General features: G+C 40.1%; 1 protein-coding gene across 5 annotated transcripts; it reads left to right on the top strand.

Annotated features, from left to right (window-relative positions):
• Nucleotides 1–25,928, top strand: LOC108618360 (pleckstrin homology-like domain family B member 1). 5 transcript variants are annotated; one of them, XM_089473429.1, is made up of 10 exons: nt 1–702; nt 11,771–11,885; nt 13,210–15,023; nt 15,083–15,300; nt 16,642–17,369; nt 17,437–17,596; nt 19,876–20,092; nt 24,411–24,847; nt 24,924–25,056; nt 25,123–25,928. In XM_089473429.1, exons 2-10 carry the CDS (start codon nt 11,771–11,773, stop codon nt 25,297–25,299), a joined length of 3,999 nt encoding a protein of 1,332 aa, XP_089329555.1. In that variant the 5' UTR covers nt 1–702; the 3' UTR covers nt 25,300–25,928. The 5 variants fall into 5 exon arrangements, with proteins under 5 accessions (XP_089329555.1, XP_089329556.1, XP_089329557.1 ...); XM_089473430.1 differs by lacking the exon at nt 11,771–11,885 and having other exon boundaries at nt 3–702; XM_089473431.1 differs by lacking the exons at nt 1–702; nt 11,771–11,885 and adding an exon at nt 12,685–13,103.
• Nucleotides 25,929–26,045: the final 117 nt, after the last annotated feature.

A 26,045-nucleotide genomic window follows, 5' to 3' on the forward strand; every position in this document is an offset into this window, starting at 1 on the left:
TAAGAGTTCTACACTTCATTATTATCATTTAGCACTCTTTCACTTCTAAACTGTTAACCAACTGTTGCGCTCTCAGTTGTTATGTTAAGATAACAGTCGTCTTTTTGGTTTCAGTCGTACAAAACTCATTGAGCGGACTGGCAACGGCGGCGTCTGCGTGCGTTAATAATTATTATTATTTTTTTTACAATTTGTTTTTGTTGTTGTGCATCGAAGCCTTGTTTAGATTTGAAACGAGACGAAAAAGTTCTGAATGAAGTATAAAGTGTGCTTTACGTGCGATGCAATTGATCATTTCAATTCGGTATTATTGTTATTGCGGTTTTAGTACGCCAAAAGTAAAGTAAACTCGTTTACCAACACAGACGCTGTGTTTGTATTTGTTTGCATTTGCCTTGCTTTTGCTTTTGTTTGTTTGCTGGGCCGATGTTGCGCGCGGCATTCAGATGCAAATTTCATGCACCACATAGAGCAAACTTAATGGGCAAAATTGAATTAAAGAACTAAATGATATTCAATGCATTCCTTTTTGCCGCGCAACATAACAATAATAACAACCACAACAACGACTACTGCAACAACAGCAACCACCACAAGAGCCAAACGACGACGCCAACGCTGGCAAACACAACAACCACTACAGTTAATAAACTGTAGCAACAGTTGAGGCAGCAGAAGAAATATAAAATAACAACTTAAAAGGTAAGCGACATACACATGCAGATATGTATTTACATACATACACGCATACAAATGCACTTACAATGCGCTTACATACACAAATACATATTTACATGCGTCAGCTTCCAAGCTGCGCTTTTTATACCCGACCAATAAGATTTGCGCCCACTACAATAAGCATAACGGTATCGAAAGCTGCGTCGCTGCCTGTCTGCTCAACGCCCTTGACAGCTGTGTGCGACTGCGACGTCAGCAGCAACTCAATAGTGAAATGCAGCATGAAAAAAAAAGAAAAGGCAAAGGCATCCCAATCAAATGGAATTTAGCCGGTTTCCACAAAAGCAGACAAACTGCCAGACGGCGACGTCAGCGGCGGCAGCGACAGCAGCAGCGGCATACAATTCTCAAGTGAGAGCGTCTCGCTGCAGGAGTTATTGCAGACGCCGGCAGAGACGTCGCGTCGCAAGTTTTTTTTTTTTGTCTTTTGTTATTTTTATTTGGGTTGGGTTTCTGCTGCGCTGGGACTTTCGCAGCTCAAGAAAGTTCCAGTTAGCGGTTGTCCTCTCTAACTGTTCAAATTAAATATGAACAGAATCCACATGCATTCCACAGGCCGTAAACAAACTCGAATGAGAGTATCTCCCATTAAATTATGTAAATTAAAAACAAAAAAAATTGGCGGGCTGTGCAAAAAAGAAGAGATTTCAAATTGAAAAAAGCAGTAGATAAAAAACAACAACAACAACGATAATGACACAAGATATACATACATACATATGTATGTATGTTCTACAGAAAAGATACATATTTTATTATTTGCTTGAGAACTTGTTCTTTTGTTCGACATTTTGTAGCTTTTTTCACCTTTTTTTTAATTTTTATTATTGTATGTTTTTTATTCTGCTTGGTATCTTTCGAAATTCCGAGCAGTGTAAAAAGTGTCTCAAACGTGCTTTTTTAAAGCTTTCAGATACCAAAAGGGCAATGTTTGTTGATATGACACTGGCCCGGCTGCATATACCCTTTGTTACACATTTACAGTTATTTGGTTGCTTTCATAAGTACATACATATGTATGAGGAGTATGTACAGGCACATACCCTATATTACAACAAGTAAGACATTTATGACGGCCACAACTTGATTTATTAATGAGTCTTGTTTTTTTTCCATCTCGTTTTCGTTGCTTTGCCCTCACTCTATGCCCGTAATTCGGACACGCCTTGTTTTAGCTGAGCTTGAATACGCTGCTGCTGGGCAAGGGTATTGTGAGTGGCATATGGAATACGTAGCACATATGCGCGAGGCAAAGATTATATAACAGATATCAGATCAATATGGGTGAAACAATACGAGGTCAATAGTTAAGTTTTTAAGGAGCTAGAGAAATCATTTATTGTGAGTTACAAATTGATACTCAATTATGGTATAGTATAATAGTAAATTAGAAGATATTAATCATAATCATATCATCATTATCATATGTAATATCTTACAACCAGAAGCGCATATTTATATGAATTTAGCTGTATTTGAGCTATATTAGCTTATTTTAACCATTCCGTGTAGAGTATTTCTATACTGTATTTTCGAGGCGATCTCTTCGCTTCCTTTCGTACAGATGTGTGCTGTGAATCATAGCTAAATGTATTTAATTAGCATTTTCGAGTTGTTATTATATGATTTCCGATTGCGTAAAGGTACGCAAAGGCCTGGCAGCATAGGCAACACGCACAGTGGCTGTCGTAATTATGCAGACGGCGACACTTGCGAACCAAATATTTATGAGCGCAACAAAATTTAGTGTAGCGCCACAATTAAATTGTCAACAGCAAGAAGCACAGATATAGTTTACAAGTTGAACAACAACAACATTATATCATCATCATCTTCAGCATCGTCATCATGATCGTCAACAGCATCGTCATCATTGTCATTGTCATCCGTTTGCCATTAGCCAGCTCGTATAAACATCAACGATGCAAGTCATAGACCACAAAATATTGGCAAAAACAACAAGAGGCACATGTGTTTGACAGCCAGCCAAATGCAGTGGGCCAAAATGGGAACCCAGCACAAGCACGAGCACACATACATGCATAGACGGATATATACATATAATGACACCAATTGTGCCGCCCTTGCCAATTATTTATGTTTGTGGACATAAAAAAGCACACACACACACAGACATAGACACATAAATGCCTGTCTCCTTAAAAGCGTCAAGCACTGAAAGTACCGTAAGGCTCATAGACAAATTTTACAATACTGGCAACCTAACTGTTTATCTTCTTTAATATGCAAAGCCATATACCCTACCCCATATCGTATAGCTCTGTATATAGACACAGATAGTCTAAAGGTAGAACCAAATGAACTGTTTTGATCCTTATATTATCTATAAATAAATATATATAATATATAAATATTCTAAATATCTATGTATGTATATGTATTCTAAAGATCTACATCTCTTTTTATATGAAGTGTATATACCTTCTTCAGCTTTTGCACTTAAACAAAACCAAGGAATACGAAGTTTACAGCTCAACTTATGTAGCATACTATAATAATATTAATAATCAAAGTTAAATAAGGAAATACCAATAAAAAAAAAAAAAACAAATTGTAATTGTATTCAAAAACATTTTTCTTTGTCTATATTTGTAAGGGTTTTATATAACTTACTCTTCCTAGTTACTAGAAATGTTTTTATTATAGATCTCAGCGCTATAGCTCTCATATAAATTGAATTATGCCATATTGTTTATATACAAAAGGCGTGCCTTTTGTATCTGTATAAACAACATTTTTGAATTTATGAAAATCACAAAGAAGGGTGCAAGGTGGAATGAGGCGATTCTGTTGAATTTTTCAAGGGAAGCGCTTTGTTTGCATCTTGTTCATCTTTTCTATGAGCTGCAATTTAATTGCAAATCGCGTATTACATACATATACATATATGCAGGTTTGTATGTATATCCCTTTGGATGGCATTCAGAATTGGGTGCATAGAGCGCTCATGTTGCATGCAGCGCGTTTAATGCGAATTGTGACTTCTGTGTGCCGCAGAATTGGCTCAGCAAATTTCAAAGGCAGCAGTTTTACATTGTTAACTGATTCAGCGACTGCGACCGCGACTGCGAATATGAATCCAAATCTGAATCCTCCAGTGAAGATGCAAGAGATTGTGCCACATCAAATTACACTTAAGAGGTTCGAGACTGAGCGATACTCTGTAAGCGACTCCAACTCCGTCTCTGCAACCACAACTCTAAGGCTTCATATACTCTATATATATATATTTCATATAGGGTATATTTGACTGGGCGCACAATGTGAATGCTTTTTCATATATGCCCCTTGCACCTTGGTAACAGGGTATTCAGACTGCCTTCTGGTGAAATTTGAAACTTCTTTAGAATCGCGACGTTCTCTTTTACTCACATACATACGCATATGCCCTTTTCACTTTGACAACAGGGTATCAACACAATAACATGTCTGTTAAGAACTTTTGCATGCATGCACAAATACATACGTACAAACTCATATGCAAATATGAGCTGTGCTTTGTAACTGTCGCTGTCGCTTCAAGTGCAGTTAGAAAGCGAAGCTTTTTTTGGCAAGCTACCAATTGTCAGCTCGTGCAGCGTTGCCAGCTTAATTTCAAAAATGAAATTCCTGTAACGTTCTCGTTTCACTTATGTGTGTGTGTGTGAGTGATGTGTGGGGCTGCAACTGTATCTGTCTATATGAGTTTTATTTCTCTTTTCTTTTTTTTTTTTTTTTTTTATATTTTATGTGTTTTTCCATTTCACACTTCTTTTTATGCGCTGCACGTTTTGTGTTTAGTTGTTGTTGTTGTTGCAGCTGTGCGCATTTCTGCCTGCCGGCTGCATAGTTTTTCCATTGAGGGGAAAACTTTTCGACAGCAGCAACAACAACGCATTGCCAATATATTGTGTTGAAGGCGGCCGTAACGGTTTCAATGCGTTCATTGGCACCGAACTACAACAACAACAATAACAACACTAAGAAACAGCAAAGCACCAGCACCAAAGGCCTTGGACATTTGCATCCGAGCAAACGCTCAAACCGGACGCACTTTGTCAACCGCCCGTCACACTGATCTTTAATGGTGCATCGCGACGTGTGAGAGTGCGTGATGCATGACATACAAACACCTACACAGGCAAGCACATAAAGTACATACAGACACATGCATGCAAGCAAACATACATACATACATATGTATGCTGTGTGTGTGTTGAACATTCTGGTTCAAGTTGCTGAATAAATTTAGTGTTTCATTAAATATGAATATGAGTCTGTCAACTGATTTAATTTTTTATTTATACAAAATAAAAATTACACATACATATGTACATATCTGCGAACATTTCACTTGCATATGTGCATACGTATATATGTTTAAAATTTATTACACCTTTATATTTTAAATATACATTTTCTAATTATAAAGATTTTATTTGTTTATGACTTCATCTGCCCTTAACTAATTATTAAATATTCTGATCACTTAACTCAGTCGTGCGTCCAAATGAACCGATTGCGGCCCTTCCAAAATATGGCAACACCTTTCCAGGCTGCTCCCATTACTAATGACCTAAATTGAAATAAAAGAAGAAATAAATAAATATGGCAGCTCGCCCCGCCTTAAACGCATATGACAGCATCAAATTTAGGCATTCATATTTAATATAATTATGTACATACATACATACAGCTAACAGCCAAATAGGGCGCATCCGTTTTCCGGTTGCTGGTGTCATCGTCATTTGCAAAATAACAACAAAGCAACAACAACAAAATAACAACGGCCCTTATTCATGTATGGAACGGCCAAGAGCTGTTGTGGAACGGATGAGTTCAAGAACCTCACGCATCGACCGTGCATGGGGGGGGGGGGGGGGGGGTTCGAAATATTAAAATGACAGGCGCAGCCTTCGTTGGTCTTGTGTTTTAATTAAAAACGCAGTCGTAGTCGCAGTCGCAGTCGCAGTAGAAGCCAATTGAATCAATAAACTTCACTTAACATTGGCAATTGAATTGTCTTTCTCTGCGCACCTACGCCTGCAGAACGAAAAATACAACAGCAAAAAAAAAGGCCAAACAGTGCTGCCAGCTTGTGCGAATTCAAGCAGACATACGCTATGCAAGAGACAAGTGCGCACAATGCGGCATGTGTGTGCGCGCGCGCGTATTGTTCTAGTTGTTGCTCTCTTTCTTGGTCTCTTTGTTTTGTTTATTCTTTGCGCTGGGCTGGCAGCGAGTGAGTGCGCACGCACACATGCACGCACACACTCACACACGCCTGCGAGCGTTTTGTAGCTGCTATTATGATTACATGGGTATGCGTGCGCCGCGCATGTACATTCATACACACAATTGTAAACATGTAAATGTGTGTGTATGCATAAACACATTTATTCAGTTATTTGCATATTTATGCGCGCTTGTTCTGCTGCTGCCAGTTCATTAATGAAGTCATCCAGTTAAATCAAGCTTTTGCCGTTTTGCTCAACATCCAAGTGCCTTTATTGTTACTTGCAATTGTTATTGTCTTTATTGTTGTTGTTGTTGTTCCGCTGATGACATCAGCAAACAGCGCTTAACATTTGCATTTCACATTTTGCTCTGTTATTGCTTTTGTTGCATTTCCAGTGTTGAGCAAATCTATTAAAAAGAGAGTCAGAGCGATGGCGAGAGATAGATAGAGGTGGAGAGAGAGATCTGAGGCGTGGAAGTGGAGTAGAATGTGCGTAAATGATGGCATATTGTTATGGCTGACAAATAATAAACAGTTATTCCAATTGAACTCAATTTGAGCAGCCAAACTGAGTCAAGCAGCAGCTCATGCGTAGCAGGCGGCAATTTCGTGAATCTTTAAGAATTTTTTAGTGTTTTTCGTGCTAATTAGATTTTCGTCATTTTGAGAGGGTCTCGAGTGGCAGGGCTCTGATTATTGTTGCTCAGCATGTTTTCGGATAATGCGGCGAGTTATACGCATAATTAACAAGCCACTTAACAGAAACACACAAACACACACATAGAGACATAGGGAGATATTTAGGCATCTTCATTTTTGACAGTTTCAAGTGGCGCCCCCACAGTTAACCGTTAGGTGGCAGTGTGTGGTTGGGGTTAATACGTTAATATACCAAATATATATACATACATATGTATGTGTATATATATAGAAATACATATGTATGTGTGCATGTGTGTGTGCTCAAGTCACATAAACCCTTTGACAGCAACGACAATAATAAATTCAGCAGCTCGTTAAATTTAACACGCTGCACTCATACTCACTTATGTACATGCATACGTACGTGCTTATGCATATGTGTGTATGATGCACCTCGGCTTGCATGCATGTTTGTATGTATGCAAGCAGTCGTGTGACTTTTTCTCTTTTTTTCCACTTATTGCACGCACGTACGATGGGGATATTTATCATATATGTATGTATGCAATTATCTTTGTATGTAAATTAAACGCCCTCTATGCGCAGGCGTCGGCGCCACTGATGTGCTACTGCCTGAGTGACCTTCACAAACCATAAACAAAATAAAAACGCACGCGAATAAAATCGCGCGCGATTTTATTTAGATTTGTCGTCGACCCCAGCGGCCTCAAATAAAACCTAAAATAAATTAAATTAAAAAAAAAAGAAAAAACATATTTGTTTTTATTCGAAATTTTTGGCTATGCTCTGCATGCTTTTTTATTTAAATTGCGCAGTCCGGTGTAGGTAAATGTTTATTTTTATTAACACACATGCACACATTCATATGTACATATGTATGTACATACATAATTATGTACATTGTACATGTCGTGTACTTTTCGTAATTGTGTCCGCCATGTGTCACATTTTATTTGTGTGCGGCTAATGTGTATAAAAACTAGTTTGCATGTCTAGCCCCAAATGCCATCCACATTTTGGCTGCCAGCCCAAGGTAAGTCTCAGATTGGCTTATAAGCTTCGCCCTCTCTCCCTTACTCCCGCATTCCCTCTCGCACACTCATGCGATCCAGTTGAGTGTGCGAGTGCGAAAGGAGTATGCAGGAGTGAGATAGCAGATGCACGCATATGGTCAAGCAGAGAAGCTGCTGCTGCAGCAGACAATACTTCCAGGCGAAACTTCCAACGGAAGACAATACAATCATCAGTCCGTGGAAGTGTGGGCGAATTCAAGTGAATGCGAAAGCAAATACAGTGGTGGCAGGCAAGCAGCTTCAAGCTGAAAATTGAGCTGAGAACTAGTGTGAGGTCCACTTTGAAGAGAAAAAAGGAAAAACCCACGCGTGGCCAAACCACTCCAAATGTTTGACATACTTTTTGCATCCCATTCGCAATCGGATTTATTGACAGCTCAAAAAAAAAAAAAAAAAAAAAATTTTTTTTTTGTTTTTTCTTTATTGGAATAAATAGTTTCCAGCCCACGGTAAAGTCATGGCAAATATTTTGTCTTAACAGGCAAATTCAATTAGCAAACGCTTAAAGCCCGCCCACAGCCCGTTGCCCTTGTCCAGAATCCCAGCTAAATAAGTATGAGATACATAAAAAAAAAAGAAAGAAAAAAGTAAAAAAAAGTAAACAAGTCAAAGACCAAAGCCAAATGCTTTGACAGCCCAAAAACAGCGTTTGCCAATTGAAAATAACAGCATTATTGACAGTTGGTGCGCTAATGCATTGACTCGTCCCATCTGTATTTATGTATGTACATACATATGTGTGTATGTCTGTGGGTGCGTGTGTCTGCGCCTTCCCGATTGTGCCTGCTCATTCCAGGCACCCGCCTGCCCCCCTTTTCTTTTGCTCTCTCGCGCTCTCCCTCTCCCACTCTGTCGCCCGCACTATATTATTGAAACGGTGTTTTTACTTTCAAGTTGGATACACAGCTGTGTTTGCGCTCTATAAATAAAGGCAACTAAAAATGGCAATGTATGCGTTTTCATTTTTCCTGTAATGTTTACGACCTGCCGGCCGGCCAGACTGAGACAGCGCCAGTAGTGCTATGAGCGAGCGAGAGCGAAAGGGAGAGGGAGAGGAAACTGCGGCTGCAACAGCGAAAGCAAACAATTTATCGGCGCTGCGGGATGTGCTGGAAATGGGTGGCCAACGGTTTATTGGAACTCTAATATATAGACTGAGGGATATATATACATATATGTGTATATAAGTGTGTGTGTGTGTGTGTGTGTGTATGTGAGTGTAGAGGTTAGATATGCATAGGCTCTGGCAATGGCAAAAAAAATTAAACGTTAATTGCGTTGACGCTTTCTGTTGACTGTTTGTCCCATTGTTGTTTGTTTGGCTTCGCAAATTCCTATATCTCCCATCTGCCATGCGTTGTTGGAGTGCGGTTTTGGTGGTTTTGTTTTTGTTATTGTTTCTCTCTTTTTATCAAACAGTTGCCAGCAAATTTCGAGAGTTCATTATGCAGCCAACTCGCGCCACATCTGTTTAGATTGTGACTAATTAGCCGGTGTTAGCAAGCAGCTAGTTAAACAATCTGTTTGTTACGCATTTACATTTTTTGGTATTTCGTGATGCATTTAAATTTTAAAAGCAAAAGTATTTTTTCGCCAAGTCAGTACAAAACTTAATTACCTTTATGATATATACATATACATATATGTATATATAAACTTTATTTATGTCAATTCATTTCGAAACTAGTTAAAATTGGCTTACTTACGGAAGTCGTTTTAGGTACAAATAAATATATCTTTAAAAATTGTCTTGGATTTTATCTGATCTCAAATTAACTAAATTTTTATGCCCCATTAAAAACAAAAATTGTCTGTGATCAACAAGGCAATACACTATTTAGATATTGACCACTCTTTGAAATTAAACAATTTGCTGTATGCAACTAATATACCCCACTTTGCATACTGCGCACAGCGCATTGCAAATGAGAGTTTTAAAATACAAAGGCAGAGTCAAATACAGTTAGGTCTGTGGAATCTATCTGCACAAGTCGTGCTGTTGCTTTTCCTTTCTTTCTTTCTTTGGTTGTTGCTGCTGCTGCTGCCTTTTCTTCGTCTTCTTCTTCTTCAGTTTGGTGTTGTAATTGCAGCAGTTCTCTGACTCATTTGGCAGCTCATTGTTGTTGTTGTTGTTTTCGTTGATTATTTATTACACATCTTGGCACTCTTGATGCCAGTTCCACCGTCCCGTCCCATCTGTCTCATGACGCAGACTATGCCAAAGATGACGTGTGAGGCATCAAAAGGCAAATGAAAACAAAACAAAACAAAACAAAAGAAAGACGCAAACTAAAAGCGTTGCCAACAACTGCAAAGTGAGCTATAAAAACTAAGAAATGCATTTCATAATGTTTACTATAATGGGCAAATGGATGTGGGAATGACAGAGGGAAATGATCCACTGGCCGTAGTCAGTTCAGTTATCAAACCCGACGGCACAATAGACGTCACTGGAAAGTGCATGTGTGTGTGTGTGTGTGCGGTGTATCTAGTTGTGTGGCAGCACGCGACTAGAATTGTGGACGGCAAGTTGCGTGCATACATACATAAATTAAAATTAATACAGCAGCAGCTTAGGTGATTTCCACAATCCACATGCCATTAGACATATCAAATGGGGATTCACATGCGTTCCACAAGTGTATAATTACACAATTACAAATTGTGCAGAGCTTAACGAAATTATTGTCTACGAATGCATGTGATTTTATACATATGTATGCATATGTACATATGTATGTTTGTGTGTGTTTCATAGATGCAGACTGACCGATGTCGCGCCGGTGTGTCACACACACACACACACACACACACACACACACACACACACACACACACACACACCCACACACACACACATAGATACGCACTTGTAACTGTAATTATAACTCACAACGTTACGTCTGCTGATAGTGATATTTGCGGCGGGGGTAAAAAATGATGACAACAACAATGACAGCACATTGTAACAAATGAAAATGATGCGTGTCCAATGAAAGCTTTATCAGTGCGCACAGCGAGTTGCTCTCATTTCATAGTTATCCATACGTTTGGCCCACATACACACACACACAAACACAGAGAGCTGCACTGGGCACACATATTTTTAATGATGATAATGATGATGACGATGATGTAGCTTAATCGCTTTGCCTTTGCTGTTGCGTTGACTAAGCTTCCTGCCTGCTCGCTCTGCCTCCTTCTCTCTCTCTCTCTCTCACACACACACTATCTTTTTCGAGTAGCCTCTCGGCCACTATTGGTGTTTATGACCCAATTTGGCGCTTGAAACGTTTCGTAAACGGCCCACCGCAGTCATTTCCGCGCCCAAAAATAAAAGTGAAAACTTAAATGAGTGTGTGTCGCTCGCTTACATTCCATGTCTCCCCCACACTCACGCATCTCAGGTCGTTTATGCGATACGTGCGTACGTATGTGTGTGTGTGTGTGTGTGTGTGTTATCAAACGCCACATTCTTTATTTATTTGCCCAACGTCGTTGATTGATTAGCTTTCCAATTGATTTCCTATGGGCTTTGACGATCTGGCAACACCGACGCCGCGGCAGCATCTAAGCGCACAGCTGGGCCAAGAGAGCGCGCGCACATACGCACGCACGCACGTGTCTGTTGAAGCGCGCGCGCCGGCAGTAAGTGTACGTGTGTGTTTGTGCGTGTGCGTGTGAGGGAGAGTGAGAGTGCGAGAATAAGCGAATGAGCGAACGTCCTGCTCATTACATAGAAAGGAAACAAAACAAAAGCAATTTAGAGCAGCTGCACCCGCTGCGCACGCGTGTAGGTGCATCTCGGCTATATGTGTGTGAATGTGGCTATGCATGTATGCGTGTGTGTGTTTGTGTGTTTATATGTATGTGCACATTAGTTGTGTCTGGCTTGAGCTGAACGCCGACTGCCGCCTCAGTTGACAATTTCACGCCTTGCCAAATACACGCATCGGCGTCATCTTGTTGACGCTCTCCCTTTTCGTATTCCTGTTCGCATTCAAATTCATTCTTTCTGATTGCCTGCATTTCGCACTTCTCTTTCGATCGCTTGCAGATGTCATTGACGAAAAAGGATCCGTCGTTGCGTGTTGCTGCCTCTGATCCACATTTGGTTAGCTTGGGCGGGGGACGCCTCAGCACCGCTGTCACCATACACTACATACATATTGGTGAGTAAATATATGCATAAACACACACATATACACATGTACATACATACACACATACATACATACACACATACAAACATACACACATACATATGCTTGTGCCCACCAAGGTCATTTGTAAGCCGATAAGCAAAACTGAAGAGACTCAAATTCAAGAAAGCAATTCAAAAGGCAAATGAAACGCACGCGAAAGCAACGCACAAAATAAAAATAAGAAACAACAACAACAACACGCATTTTCGGTACTCTTATTGTGCGCTGCGATAAGATCCGCACAGTGTGCCCAAAGAGAGTCTCTAAGCTTTTAGGATCTTAGCAGCTAGTATATGACCAAATACCATCGTAAAGATAGCGGCCTTAAAGATTATGCATGTGTAAGCCTTATATCATAGCGGTGGAAGCTTTCACATATTGTAGAAAAGTACAACTAAATTATAACACTATAAAGATTTAAACAAAATTTTGTATGGCTTTACTGCGTTTAAAATTAATTGACATGAACAAAAAAAAATAAAATAAAAAAAAAAAAAAAAAAAAAAAAAACAAAACAAAAACGAAAAATTAATATATTGTATAATTTTGAGAAAAATCCCTATGCAAATCGGGCTTTAACAATAAAATGTATTTCTTTTATTTGCCAACATAAACTAATTCGGCAAAGAGACTTACCTTTTTTTAATATTTTATTTTAAATAAAAAAACATTAAAACTTTAATTGTAATAATGAGCTTTAAGCTTAAAATTTTAGTAATTTTAGGTAATGAAGTATTTCCAAAATGAATTAATCAAACACTAATTAAACTCAAGTTATAATACTAAAAATTATCGTTATATATAAATTATACAATATACAATTTGCTGTAATGCCGATTCAATTTAATTATTGCTGCCAAACACATAAAGCTTTGCCCACTGTGCATAATCTTTGACACGGTAAAACGGTAAACTGTGCTTTAACGAGGACGCCCTGTTACTGTTGTTGTTGTTGCTGCTCTCTGCGCAAGCACCAGATAAGAGCACACACTCGCCGTTGTCAGCTCAGCCCGGGCTCGGCTCAGCCTGTTGCGGCGCTGCTCCACTCTGAACGCCTCAATCGTGCGCCGAACGCACGTGCGTGCGAACGAGAGAGAGAGAGAGAGGGCAGCTGGCGCAACGGTAAAACGGACGACAGCAAAAACAGCAACGAGGACGAGAGTGAGAACATCAGTACAAATAACGGTTAGAATTTACATTTAGAATAGCTTACAACTCAGTGCTACAATTACAGTTATGTGATTTTTTTTTGTTTTTATTAAAACGACAATTTTTGTTGTTTGATTGACAGGCGACACAACAATCGGATCAGCTCCGAACTGCAGCATCTCACTGAACGGCAGCGGAGTCCGACCGCTGCACTGCACCATCTATAGAAGCGAGGAGAACGAGGTGACGCTGGTGCCGGAGCAGGAGGCGCGTGTGCTCATCGACGGCGCTCCTTTGGATGACTTGGAGGAGGCGAAACTGAGTCAGGGTGCCATGATAACCATTGGCAACTCGAACTATCTGCGTTTCAACAATCCGGACGAGGCGCAAATGATGCGCTCAGCGATGGGCTCCAACGAGCGCATCTCCATGCCGCACATTGACTTTACGCAATCGTCGCGTTCCAACGACAACCAAACACTGGAGATGGAGAGCTTCTACGAGAGCATCATTAATCCCATCAAGCATAGCGGGAATACCAACACCAACACCAACACAAACACAAACACCAACGCCAACAGCAACAACAGTGGCAACAGCAACAATAGCAACAGCATGGATCTGCATGGCGTGCAGTGCCCCAAGGTGTTTAGCTCCGATCTGGTGACTGTGAACATGGCCGCACGCGATGTGCTTGGCCAGAAGTACGCGAGCTTTGCCCGCAATCTGGCCGAGAATCATCGCGGCGAGAAGCAGCTGAACAATCAATATGCCAAATCCTTAAACAGCAGCGGCGCCAATGGAATTGGCCATAATGCCGGCTACTGCAATATACCCAGCAATGCGGCGGTCTTCAAGCAGCAGCAGCAGCAGCAGCAGCAACAACAACAGGGACAGCAACAGCAACAACTGGGACAGTCTGAGCTGCTGGGCAAGGTGAACAACGATCGATATGATCGATATCCCAAGCCGGGCACCTACACCGCCGGCGGCCTGCAAATATTTGCCATGAACGGCATCAATACGGAGCTGAACAGCGGCGCCGAGCTGGAGGATATGCTGAAGATCTGCACCGAGTACGCGGATCGGCAGCAACAGCAGCTGCAGCACAGCGCCAACAACAGCGGCAGCAGCCATGCGCTGCACAATGCCAGCGCTGGCAGCATCACCTCCTCGCCCATTGTCCAGAACAGGATCAAGACGAACGGATCACTGCCGCGGGACAAGAAGCCAACGTTTCAGCATGCGGGCAGCAGCTCCAACTTGGCGCTGATTAGCAGCACGTCTGGCTATGAGAATGTCCGTATGCTGGGTCCCAATCGTGTCGAGATCAATGGACAGCTGCATGTGCCTGCAGCAGGAGGTGGAGGAGGAGGAGCAGCAGCTGGTGGCGGAGCCGGAGCAGCTGGAACTGGAGGCGCTGCCTCAGCGTCGGAGAATCACTTGGCCGGCGGCACAACCAAGTACGTGCCACAGAGTCCGCGCACCAAAATACGCACCAATTGCATGTCGCCCAAGAAGGATGCATCCTTTAGCAGCGCCTTTGCGCTGGCCAGCTCCACGCCGACGCCGGTGCCGGCGTTGGTGAAGCCGCCGTTGGCGCCCAAGCCGCCGGCGCCCAATCAGCAACGGGACTATGAGCAGCTCTTCAAGTCGTTTGAGCGCAAGCAGCAGATCGAGCAGCAGCAGCAGCAGATGCAGCAACAGCAGCAGCAGATGCAGCAGCAGCAACAACAACAACAACAACATCCTGCCAAGCGCTCCAACAAGAATATCAACAATCTAACGCTCAATCTGAACGAATCCGCCAGCCAATCGCCCAAGCCCAGCCGCAAGCCAGCGCCAGCGCCGCGCAGCATCAACGTGGAGCAGCGGAAGCGGCGCGAGTTGGATCAGCGACACAACCAGCTCAAGCGGGAGCTGGGCGAACTGCCGGATGCCAGCAGCAATCACGAGGTATCTACAGCACATATATACTCTATAAACATAACTAAATTCTCAAATTTTGCTTGCAGTCGGCGTCAGCTGAACAGCAGCAGCCTCAGCAGCAGCAACCTCAGCCGCAGGCAACGTCCGCAGCGCAGCCGGCGTCGACGCCTCGCCAGCAGCTTTTGGCCCTGCAGAATCGGATCCATCGCCTGGAGGCGCAGCGCAATGCGACGCGCGTGATGGAGGAGAATCAGCAGGCCAAGCTGAAGCAGTCCATTGAAATGAAACAGGATCAGTTGAATAAGTAAGAATATGAGGATATTGGGATATACCCTGTACATGCAAATACAGCTGAGTGGGTAGCCATGTGTAGGAGATACTCTGTAAAACCAAAGGCATCAGATGAAAGCGTGTTGATTGTATAGTTATAGAATATACCCTGTAGATCAAGCTATCTTAGTTGTATATGTAGTTCAGTGGAGAAGATACCCTGTAAATTGAATGTATTGAGATAAGTCAATTAGAACGATACCCTATAATGTTAAATGCGTAGGTCTGGTACAAAGATACCCTGTAAATGCAAAGCTTATTAGAAAATAGAGGTTGTCCTCATGTAATGAAATACCCTGTAAATCAAAGTACCCCAGCTGAATGTTACGATCATAATTACATCAATCACAAATGAATCTGTCAAGTAGATACCCTGTATATGGAAATACCTCGGCTAAATGCATTAGTTCCACTCGCTTTGGGAAATACCCTGTTTTGATACGTAACATGAATAATAGATGAAATTAGTGCAGAAAATACCCTCTAAATGATAATACTATGACAAAATATTCGTAAATAACTGTTTTTATGTTGGCAAATTAGAAAAGTAAGACAGGTCACAAAATATGTCAGTCAAAGCTCATACAGATCTTGATCTTGAACAGAATAGCAAATATCCCATTAAGAAATATTCCATTTGCATACCAAATTTACCTAATTTAACTCCGATTGTCGAACTGAACTGAACTGATTCATTGGCTCTTAAACTTCGTGCTTATTCATAAAAAATAAAAAGCAGATCGTAAAAGTTTATAGTTCTCTCTAGGCTACAAATATGCAAATTAACAGACAGCTCTAGAGGGTAGATATACATACAAAAAAAACAAAAAACTAAAAATAATTGTTGAGGTGTGATTCACTATCATCGACGTGAAGATACCCTTTATCAGCTGTTTGTGTTTACACAATTCTTCCGATGAATAAGAAATTCTTGGGAAAATGAAACCGTATTAAAACTTGAGACTTTATCATGAAAACAGGCCAAGTATTATTGACCCGTAGAGATTAAAGACATGTGAGATATATTTGACTAGGAAGTAGTGCAAGTTCTAAGTCCAATACGACCCTTTCAAGTAGATATAGGGTATTAGTAACATTCAATTGTCTTTAAACTTAGTTCTCATTGAGTGACAGTTCTACTGATCGATGTGAGAATTACTTGTATTACTTCATAGAACTGCCTTGAAATATGTTTCAGTTGATTTTCTCAGTAGAAAACGGAAATTTCAGCTGTCAATCATTTCTGTTTAATAAAAGTCTCTTTCCGGAATTACGAAAGCTCTAATATCTAATCGTTATTATTACGATCTTTCAGGCTGCGCGCCATGCTGAAGCAGAAGCCGAACAATGCCTGCCTAAAGGAGGAGCTGGAGCATGTGTGCGAGTCGCTGGATAGCGATCGCAAGGCATTCGAGGATCTGGAGTTTCAATATTTCGAGGAGGAGTCGGAGCATCATGCCTGCCACGAGGAGCTGAAGCGGCAGGAGCAGCGTCTTGTCTTGGAAACGGAACTGGCATCGCTGCGCATACAGATGGGACGCGACGAGCCCGACGAGGAGGAGTCACAGGCACAGATCATATCATCCACAAGCGGACGCAGCACACCCGCTGCCACCAATGGCGGCAGCAATCTGGCCAACGGCGTCATGTCGCAGTCTCTGTTCGGTTCCGCTGAGCTGTTGTGCCCCAAGCGGCACAATCAGGAGGATCTGATGTCCAAGAGCGTCAACGAGAACATGTTCCACAGCAACAACAAGATCGAACTGCCGCTCGGTGGCCAGGTGACCAGCACACCGAAGCGAGCACCGTTACAGATCTACGATGCCGGCAGCTGTGAACAGATCAGCTTCAATTTATCGCTGCGCAGCGATCGATTCGAAGTGAATCCGCTGGAGCGACGGGTGCCCTCGCAGGATGACATCGATCGCAGCTGCAAGGTGGCCAACGATGCGCCCATTTCGACCAGCCAAGGAGCCAGCACCAAGATCTTCGACAGCATCAAGGAAATCGAACGGAATCGCAAGCTGCTGCTGGCCCAGCAAGGCAAGTGATGCTCTTAGATAGATTCCAATTTCAATTTCTCAACTCTGTATCACATATACACATATAGGTCACCAGGTCATTGAGCACGAGCGCCAGAAGATGTACGATCTGAAGAAGAAGAGCCACGACGAGGCACGCACACAATATTTGCTCTCCATGCAGCAGACAACAGAGCCAGCGATTGAACCACCGCGACCACCACCCAAGCACGCTCCAATGAACGCCAAGTGAGTGAATGTTTCATTACCACCACAAAGTTTGCCACGCCCCACCCACACCCCACCACAGCGCCCTTCCCGTCCTTCCGCTTGCTTGCTCTAATTGAATCAACGCGGCTGAAATGCAACTGAACTCAGCTCAGTTCGGTTCGGTTCGGCTCGGTTCGCGTTGCCTAGCCCCCAGAGTGGCGCCCTCCTCGTTCCACATGCTTGACCCTATCTTAATTAATTGTGCAGCTGACACAAGCTGCGATGCAGCCACCCTTACACTGTGCTACAAAGCACCGCAAGATTTTTGAAATTCACATTTAATTTTGAAATATAAAATTAAAAATATTTAATATAAAATTAATATTATAGAAAATATAAAAATAATATTTTAAATATTATATATAAAATTGAATAAATGAAAAAAAAAAAATGAAATAAATGAAAAAAAAAAATTAATAAATATATTTATATATGTATACAGAAAATAAATTATATAATTATATAAATATAATGTGTAAAACATTAAAACAAAACCAATTTTTAAACTAAAAATAAAACATGAAAGTAAATTATAAAAAATATTTAAATTTACTAAATAATAAAATAAATAAATAAAATATAAAAAATAAAATAAATAAATAAAATATAAAAAATAAAATAATAATAATATAAATGAAAATTAATAATATAAACGATTGTATATTAAAAATTTAAAATAATCAATAATAAACATAAATTATAAAGCATCAAAATAAAATATGAAATACAATATTTAAAATACAGAAAATTAAATATAATATTGTACATTTAATTTACAATATAAAGTGAATGAAATGAAAATATTATATTATACTTAAATATTATTTTTAATATAAAAAATTTTAAGTTAAAAAAATTAAATATTTAACAAATAATTGTTTCTGTATTATATATAATATAGAAATAAATCTTTGTTAAATATATTGATTTTGCATTTTCTTACATTACATTTATAATATTTAATTTTTATTAATATTTATTATTTATTTAAAAAATATATATATATTATTTTATTATATTATTATACTAATAATATTATATATTATTATATTATATTATATTATACTACTAATAATATTATATATTATTATACTAATATCGATATATTGAATATCTTTCAAACTGTTAACAAAATATGTTCTATCGAATTGGGCTTTGCCTTGTTGTGTTGTGCAGTGTAAATGGCTTTTGGGTGGCGTGCACACACTCAACCCGCTGACTCTATAATTAATCAAATTATTTGCTAATAGCAAAACAATGCGACGGACGCCGAAGTCTACGATGACGACGGTGACTGCGACGTCGGCTGCGACGTTAACTGCGGCTGATTGTGTTTAAGATCGAAAATAAAACCGGTTTTTAGTTTTAAAATTACGTGTCGATTTTCAAATTGTTGGAGAAACAAACAAAGAGAGTTAGAGTTGGAGAGAGAGAGAGAGAGAGAGGGAGAGAGATGACAACTATATCATATTTTTGTTGTCCGTGTTGATTAGTGTGGCTCTTGGTTTACTCATTGACGACAACACACGACACCCATTATCGAATTCGATGCCGATTGTCGCTCTCGAGTTTATTCGAAGATCGCTTGGTCGCTCAGTCGGTCTGGTCAGTCAGCCAGTCAGTCAGTCAGCCAGTTTGTTAGCTAGTTAGTTAGTTGGTTAGTTGGGCGACAACACCTGAAATCGAAGCGTGCTGCAATTATCAACGCTGCCAAGGAGGTCGCTCTGCCGACGTCGCTGTTTTCGCTGCTGTTGTCGCTGCTGCTGCTGCTGCTGATAAGCTTATCAACTGCTTGTTTGCGCCAGCTGCTTTCGCTCCCTCCCTCTCTCTCTCTCTCACACTCTCTATCTCTCTCTCTGTTTCTCTATCTATCTATTGGCTCACACAAAGTCAAGTGTGTCTGTGTGACGACTGTTCAGAGAGCGCGTTCATTTATTTGCCAGACGTCGCATTTGTGCATTGTGACCGCCGGCCTCATCCATACCGCACTCGATTCCGATTCCGATTCCGATACTTATTCCTACACCAGATTCGACGCGCCTGTTGCTTAGTGAGTCAAACGCAGCGCGTCGCCGTCGTCGTCGTCGTCGTCGTCGCAGGCTGCATTAGTCATCGAAATGGATAAGCTAAATGCGCTGATTCCATGCTGGTACGACGGCACATTCAATTTAACACGATGAAACGAAAGTGGAATTCATTCAATTTGACTAATATTGCAACTCTTTCTCTTTCTCTTCTTCTTTTTCTTCTACTTGCAGCGGCGGCAAAGATGCCAAACTGTTTGACAAAGTCGAACTACAAAAGCTCAACGATGAAACTGCGCAACAACAACAACAACAACAGCAAAAGACACAACACGATAAAGAGAATAATGCGTCAGGTGATGGCAGCGCTGCTAGTACAAAATCAACAACAACAACAACAACAACGACAGCAGCAGCAATAACGGGGACAACAACAACAGCAAATCAACAGGTGAGTTGCCAAGAAATTTAACCTAGGCCAACAAAGCAAAGCAAATGAAAGCCAAACAAAAGTCTGCAGTTCATGTCTGTCTATGTCCCAAACACACCCCCCTCGCCTCCCCCTGCTGATACCTCATTTGGGCGCCCACACACGCACACCTGTGTAATGTTTTGTAAATACAATTGCTCCAAGATCCCCTCGAAGCCCACGTTCAATCAACTGATTTGTGTGGTCCTCTTCGATGGTTTCTCGGCCTCGCAATCGCTGCTTAATCTCTTGCCAATATAATTACTGTACTTTGCCAAGGCAAGAGACAGGAGGGTAGGGAGAGGGGGGGGGGGGAGAGGGGCAAAACATGGCCAGTTGGGGGCGAGACATATTTATTGTCCAAATACCACGTCGTAACTTAAGTAAACTGGTCGAGTGTGTAAACACGAATCGGCCATAAAGAAAACAGTCAACAGCATTCCCTTGGCTGGTATGAAAACTTGAATTGTGAATTTCGGATTGCATTGAAGCGGTTATCGGGTATCGGGTATCGGTTATGGAACGGTCATTGCTGTAATACCCGTTATGCAGCCGAATGCCCTGTAGTTTGATTGATATGCCAATAATGGAGTAGAAAGTGAATACATTATGATATCATATATGCAGATATATCATATCACATATATGTAGCTCAAGAGGTATTTTCTAGTCTCGCAATGGACTCAACATTTTACCAACGATAAGAATCGTAAGACTCACGCGCGTCAACAGTAAAAACTGTTAGGAATTCACGCTAAGATAAATGCAAAGCAAATAGAGCCCTATTAGGTAATGCCTACATATATGATAGATATCATATAACAAAATATATTATATGCAAAATATAATAAACTACCATATAATATATACATATACATATATTTATATACAAATATATTTATACAAAATTCGAGTATATAAGTTGCAGAGATAAAGGTTATTTACCTTTTGTCCACTTGCTATAGTCTGAATCTAGAAACTTTTATTTCAAGATCCGTCAAGGAAATAGTCCAAATCGTCATATTTCCCATACTTTTAGTAATCTAAGCAATTAGATTAAGTTTTATTTCTTTCTTCCGGTCTCTTTAAAGAGTCTTTATACTATATTTCTAGTGAGAGGAAGACGCTTAAACTTGATCCATTTCAATCATCTATACTTTGACTCAATTTATTTACGATTATGTCTCTCTTTACGATTATGTCTCATTGTGTATTTGTGTTCCTTTCTCATTCATTCCTCTCGCTCTCGGTTTCCCGCTTTAAGAACCCCTTGAACCCCTCCTCTCTCTCTTTCGCCCTCTCTCTATTCTCTTTAGAAGTTACTTTGACTTTTTCCTCTATTTATATTTATCCTTTTCTATCTCCCTCTCCCCCTATACTCTATACTCTATACTCTATACTCTATACTCTATACTCTATACTCTATACTCTATACTCTATACTCTATACTCTCTCTACTCTCAACTCTCTACTCTCAACTCTCTACTCTCAACTCTCTACTCTCAACTCTCTACTCTCAACTCTCTACTCTTTACTCTTTACTCTTTACTCTTTACTCTCTACTATCTCTCTGATTTTGGATCGTAACGCCAGCACAATGACAGCCTCTCAGCCCATCGATCGTCAGGTCGTTAGTCACGAGTTTTATTCAGTTATTCAGTGCCTCGACAATTTGTTTGCTATTTTAGATATATATAAATATAAGTCTATTTTTTTCCTCATTTCTTTTTAGCAATGTTTATTTTAGAATTGTACCGCCCCCGCAGTCCGCTGATTTGCCCAAATGTTCTGTTCCATTCCGCACCGTTCCGTTTCGTATCGCTCTGTTCCTTTCTATATGGACTACACACTTTATTAATAAGTCTATAATAATATTTGGCTCTTTTCATACGCGCCGCCAGCGAATTTCGTTTGCGGTCTTCAGTTTTAGTCCGTTGCTCGTTATGCGCACTACTTAGTGATAGTTGTTGTTGCGATTGTTGTTGTTGTTGTTGTTGTTTACCTTGATCGCAAATGTTGTTTACATGTTTCGGTTCTAGTACCAACGATGATCATTGCCAGCATCTTCGTACAGCCCCAATAGCCCCCATAAATTGCGCTGGCCCATTACTCTAACCATTATAATCGGCCGATTCGACAACTCTCTCATCCAGCGATCCAGCGCCTCGACTGGACAATGTCCGTGTGCGCCTCGTTTCATTTGGGGCCATAGATTCACGTTTGTTTTCATTTCTTCAATTCGTGTGATTTGTTTCTGTTTTGTTTCTTGTGGTCTCGGTATTTCGCATTCGCAAACGGTTCGTTACGCACGGTTCGGTTCAGTCGGTCGCAGAGCTCGTTCAAGAAATTCCTCAATAATACGAAAAAACCAATTAACCGACATCATAATAGCCAGATCAAAGGATTGTCAAACATGTCCGTCTGGATGACCTATGTCCAGCATCGTCGCATGGATGCGAATGCCAGGCAGCGAACCGAACTCTATTATCTAGTGAGTGTGTGTGTGTGTGTGTGTGTGTGTAGATGTGGCTGTATAGCTGTATTTGTGTGTATGTCTTAACTCAACTATCTGATTTGATATGTGACTTATTATCATGCATTTCCATATAAAGAAATCACTTTCATCAGATTTCTCTTTAATTAAATATGATTATTATATTATAATTAATATTATTAATATGGAATCACTTATGTATAGCTTCCATTCCAAGTATTCCAAGTATTCAGACTCATTTTTGGACTAGTTGTAATAGTCGCTCTAATTATTTGCTATTTTATTTGTTGTAAAAAAAATTAATATTAATAATATAAAAAAAAATAAAAAAAAAATAAAATAATAATAATAATAATAATAATAATAATAATAATTATTATTATTATAATAATAATAATAATAATAATGGTAATAATAACTATAAAAAAAATCATTTTACAAATTTAGCATTTTATTTAATTTTGTAAATAATATTACAAAAATATAAATAATAATAATAAACAAAAAATGGGCTTTGGCATATTTTTGTATTTTTTGCTATTATTATTTTTTATCATTTTGTTTAATATTATTAAAAGTTAAGAATAAATGAATACAACTAATTAGTAAGGAAAATTATAATATATCACAATATATAAAATTATAAAATATATTTTGTAACACTATGTTGCATGTGTCTCACATTAGGCAGGATTTACTGTATAGCTTTAAGAGCTGAAATACCTAAGACAATTCAAGAGTTTCAGTAGGACAAAGAGAGAGAGAGAGAGAGAGAGAGAGAGAGAGAGAGAGAGAGAATCCTAATGTAATAGTTGCATCTCAGTTATAGATTATTATTATAAAAAAAAAGCGAATTCATTTCAATAATATTTTTAAAATCATATTTGATACATTGCTGGCTATTTTTGGCTGCTTTTGGCTAATTTTCGGCTAGTTTTAAATAGTTTTCAGACCATCTCCTTTTACTTAAGCTCACATTCAATGAGCAGCTATAAATTGTTATATGTGATATATATGTATATTATATGTATATATGTATTATTATAAACAAAAACTATCTACGAGCTCGAATTGTTTTAGCCTCTGCACTAATTATCAATTAGTTGAAACATTTGGGTTTACTAAATAAATATAAATAAATTATTAAATGTTTACATTTTTTCAAGTGCTAAAAATCTATATGTATATATGTATGTATGTATGTGTGTATGCTGGCTGATATACATATGTTTATGTTTAAGCATATACATGCATATATATAAGTGTCCTTGACTTAATTTGACCTGTCTCTCTGTCTCTCTCTCTCTCCCGTCCCTTGCTACCACTCTCTTCCTCTTCCTATCTCTCGCTCTAGAGTTATAGTTTGCTCAAATCAATCGCTCTCTATGTAGACAAGTTGTTCATGATTCATATAGTCCAAGATATACTACCATCTACACTGCTTAGATGTACATATATCCATAAAGATGCCATAAATCTTATGCTAGGGCAACTTTAGCAGCCTCCCTCTCTTCTTTTTCCCTGCAATTGAGTCGAGAAATCAGCTAACGATTACCTCTGCTCATAATTTCCAACACCTAGACCCATTTAGGGGTTAAGCGGATTGGTCCATTGGCCGGTGGCCAGCGGAATGCGCAGCTTTGTCTTTGACATAGAAAGCCAATGAGAGAGAGAGAGAGAGAGGGAGAGGGATGTAGGAGGGAGAGGGGCGGCCGTTGCTTGGCTGTTTTGCTATTTATAGAGTTTAGCCCACTTACAACGCTCGCCGCACTGTGAATTAATTGCGTTCGCATTTTGTGTCTACAGCAACGTCACTCGCAGCCGGAACTGGAGCATCATGGAATCGTGGCGGTTGGCTCTGCTCACGGCACAGTGGCGCGCAGTCCGCGGCCGCTGTCGGAGGCGAACAACTGTGAGGCGGCCATTGAGACGCCCAAGTTCGCTGGCAACGGCGATGTGGGCGTGACGGATAACAATAAGCGCGCCAGCAGCAACAGCAACTCACAGGACACCGCGTCGGCGGGCAGCGGCAGCAGCAGCGGCGCCGGCACCGGCACCGGCAGCAGCAGCGCCAGCGCCAATGGCGGCGAACGTAAACGCATGCTGCCCAAGCATCAGCGGCCACTGACACGCTACCTGCCCATCTTCTCGCCGGATCTGAATCTGCGGCATCACATCGAGACGGCCGGCCATCAGATCGATCTCTGTCCGCATGTGTTTGTCGATGCGCACAGCTGTCGCGGGTAAGTGACAAAGATCTGCAAAGATGTATATAAATATACATATATATTATATATATCACATTTATGCTTCATTCAGTTACCTGCACAAATTGGGCGCCACGTTCCATGCCTGGTCCCGTCGCTGGTTTGTGCTGGATAGACAGCGCAGCGCGCTCATCTACTACTCGGACAAGTCGGAGCGGAAGCCACGAGGCGGTGCCTACTTTGCCGTAAGTCAACTATATCTATAACTAGTTAATGTATAATTCTCAACTCTTGCTTCTGTCTCTCTGCAGACCATTGACGAGGTCTATTTGGATCATTTGAATGCCTCGAAGAGCGGCCGACCCCATTGCACATTCATTGTGAAGACGAAGAAGCGTAGCTATAATCTGCAGGCGGCTTCCGATGCAGCGGCGCGCATCTGGATCGATGCCATCATAACGGGCGCACAGGGAAATCTGGACTATTGATAGAGAAACAACAAACCCACCCACACATACACACACCCACACACACACACACACAAAGTGGAGAAGGAAACCAGCCAGTGGGACAACGTACACATACTGAAACGGTTTTAGCTCAACTAAATTGTAAACTTGTAGATACGTAAGGCAGTTAAATATAGTCGTTAGGTTAGCTTACATAAATCATGTATGTATAGAGAGAAACTATTACTAAAAACACTTAAACTAAATATACCAAGAAACTAACAACTATTTTGGAAACTAACGAAATCCGAGATTTCAGTACTGGACCAAAGTGAAGAATGTATTTTGTATGCTTTTAATTTGTCATAATTTTAGTGAACTAAGCATTATATTTATATACATATATCATACAGATGCATATAATATTATATATATATATAATTCTATATATATATATATATATATATATTTATATAGACAGACAGCCCAACGCATATAACGCAACCATTTCATCAACTACTTATGTACAATATATCTATTTTCTTTGTTTATTTACTACATTAACCAAATGAATCTATCTGACTATCTATATAATTACTATTGAAGTTTCAATGTGAGCACTTAACTGTATGCTACAATAAATTTTGTATTTTTTTATAAAACTGAAATCGAGAATGGATTGCAACAAAATGTATGGTCCTTCCTGAGATAAAAGCCAATGCAAGAATTTGTGCTCAGGCAAACTGATAAAACGATAATCAAAAACTATTAACGTAATCAAATGA

The sequence above is a fragment of the Drosophila arizonae genome, chromosome X (assembly GCF_054131065.1).
Source record: "Drosophila arizonae isolate 15081-1271.41 chromosome X, UAZ_ARI_1.0, whole genome shotgun sequence".
Taxonomy (NCBI): Eukaryota; Metazoa; Arthropoda; class Insecta; order Diptera; family Drosophilidae; genus Drosophila; species Drosophila arizonae.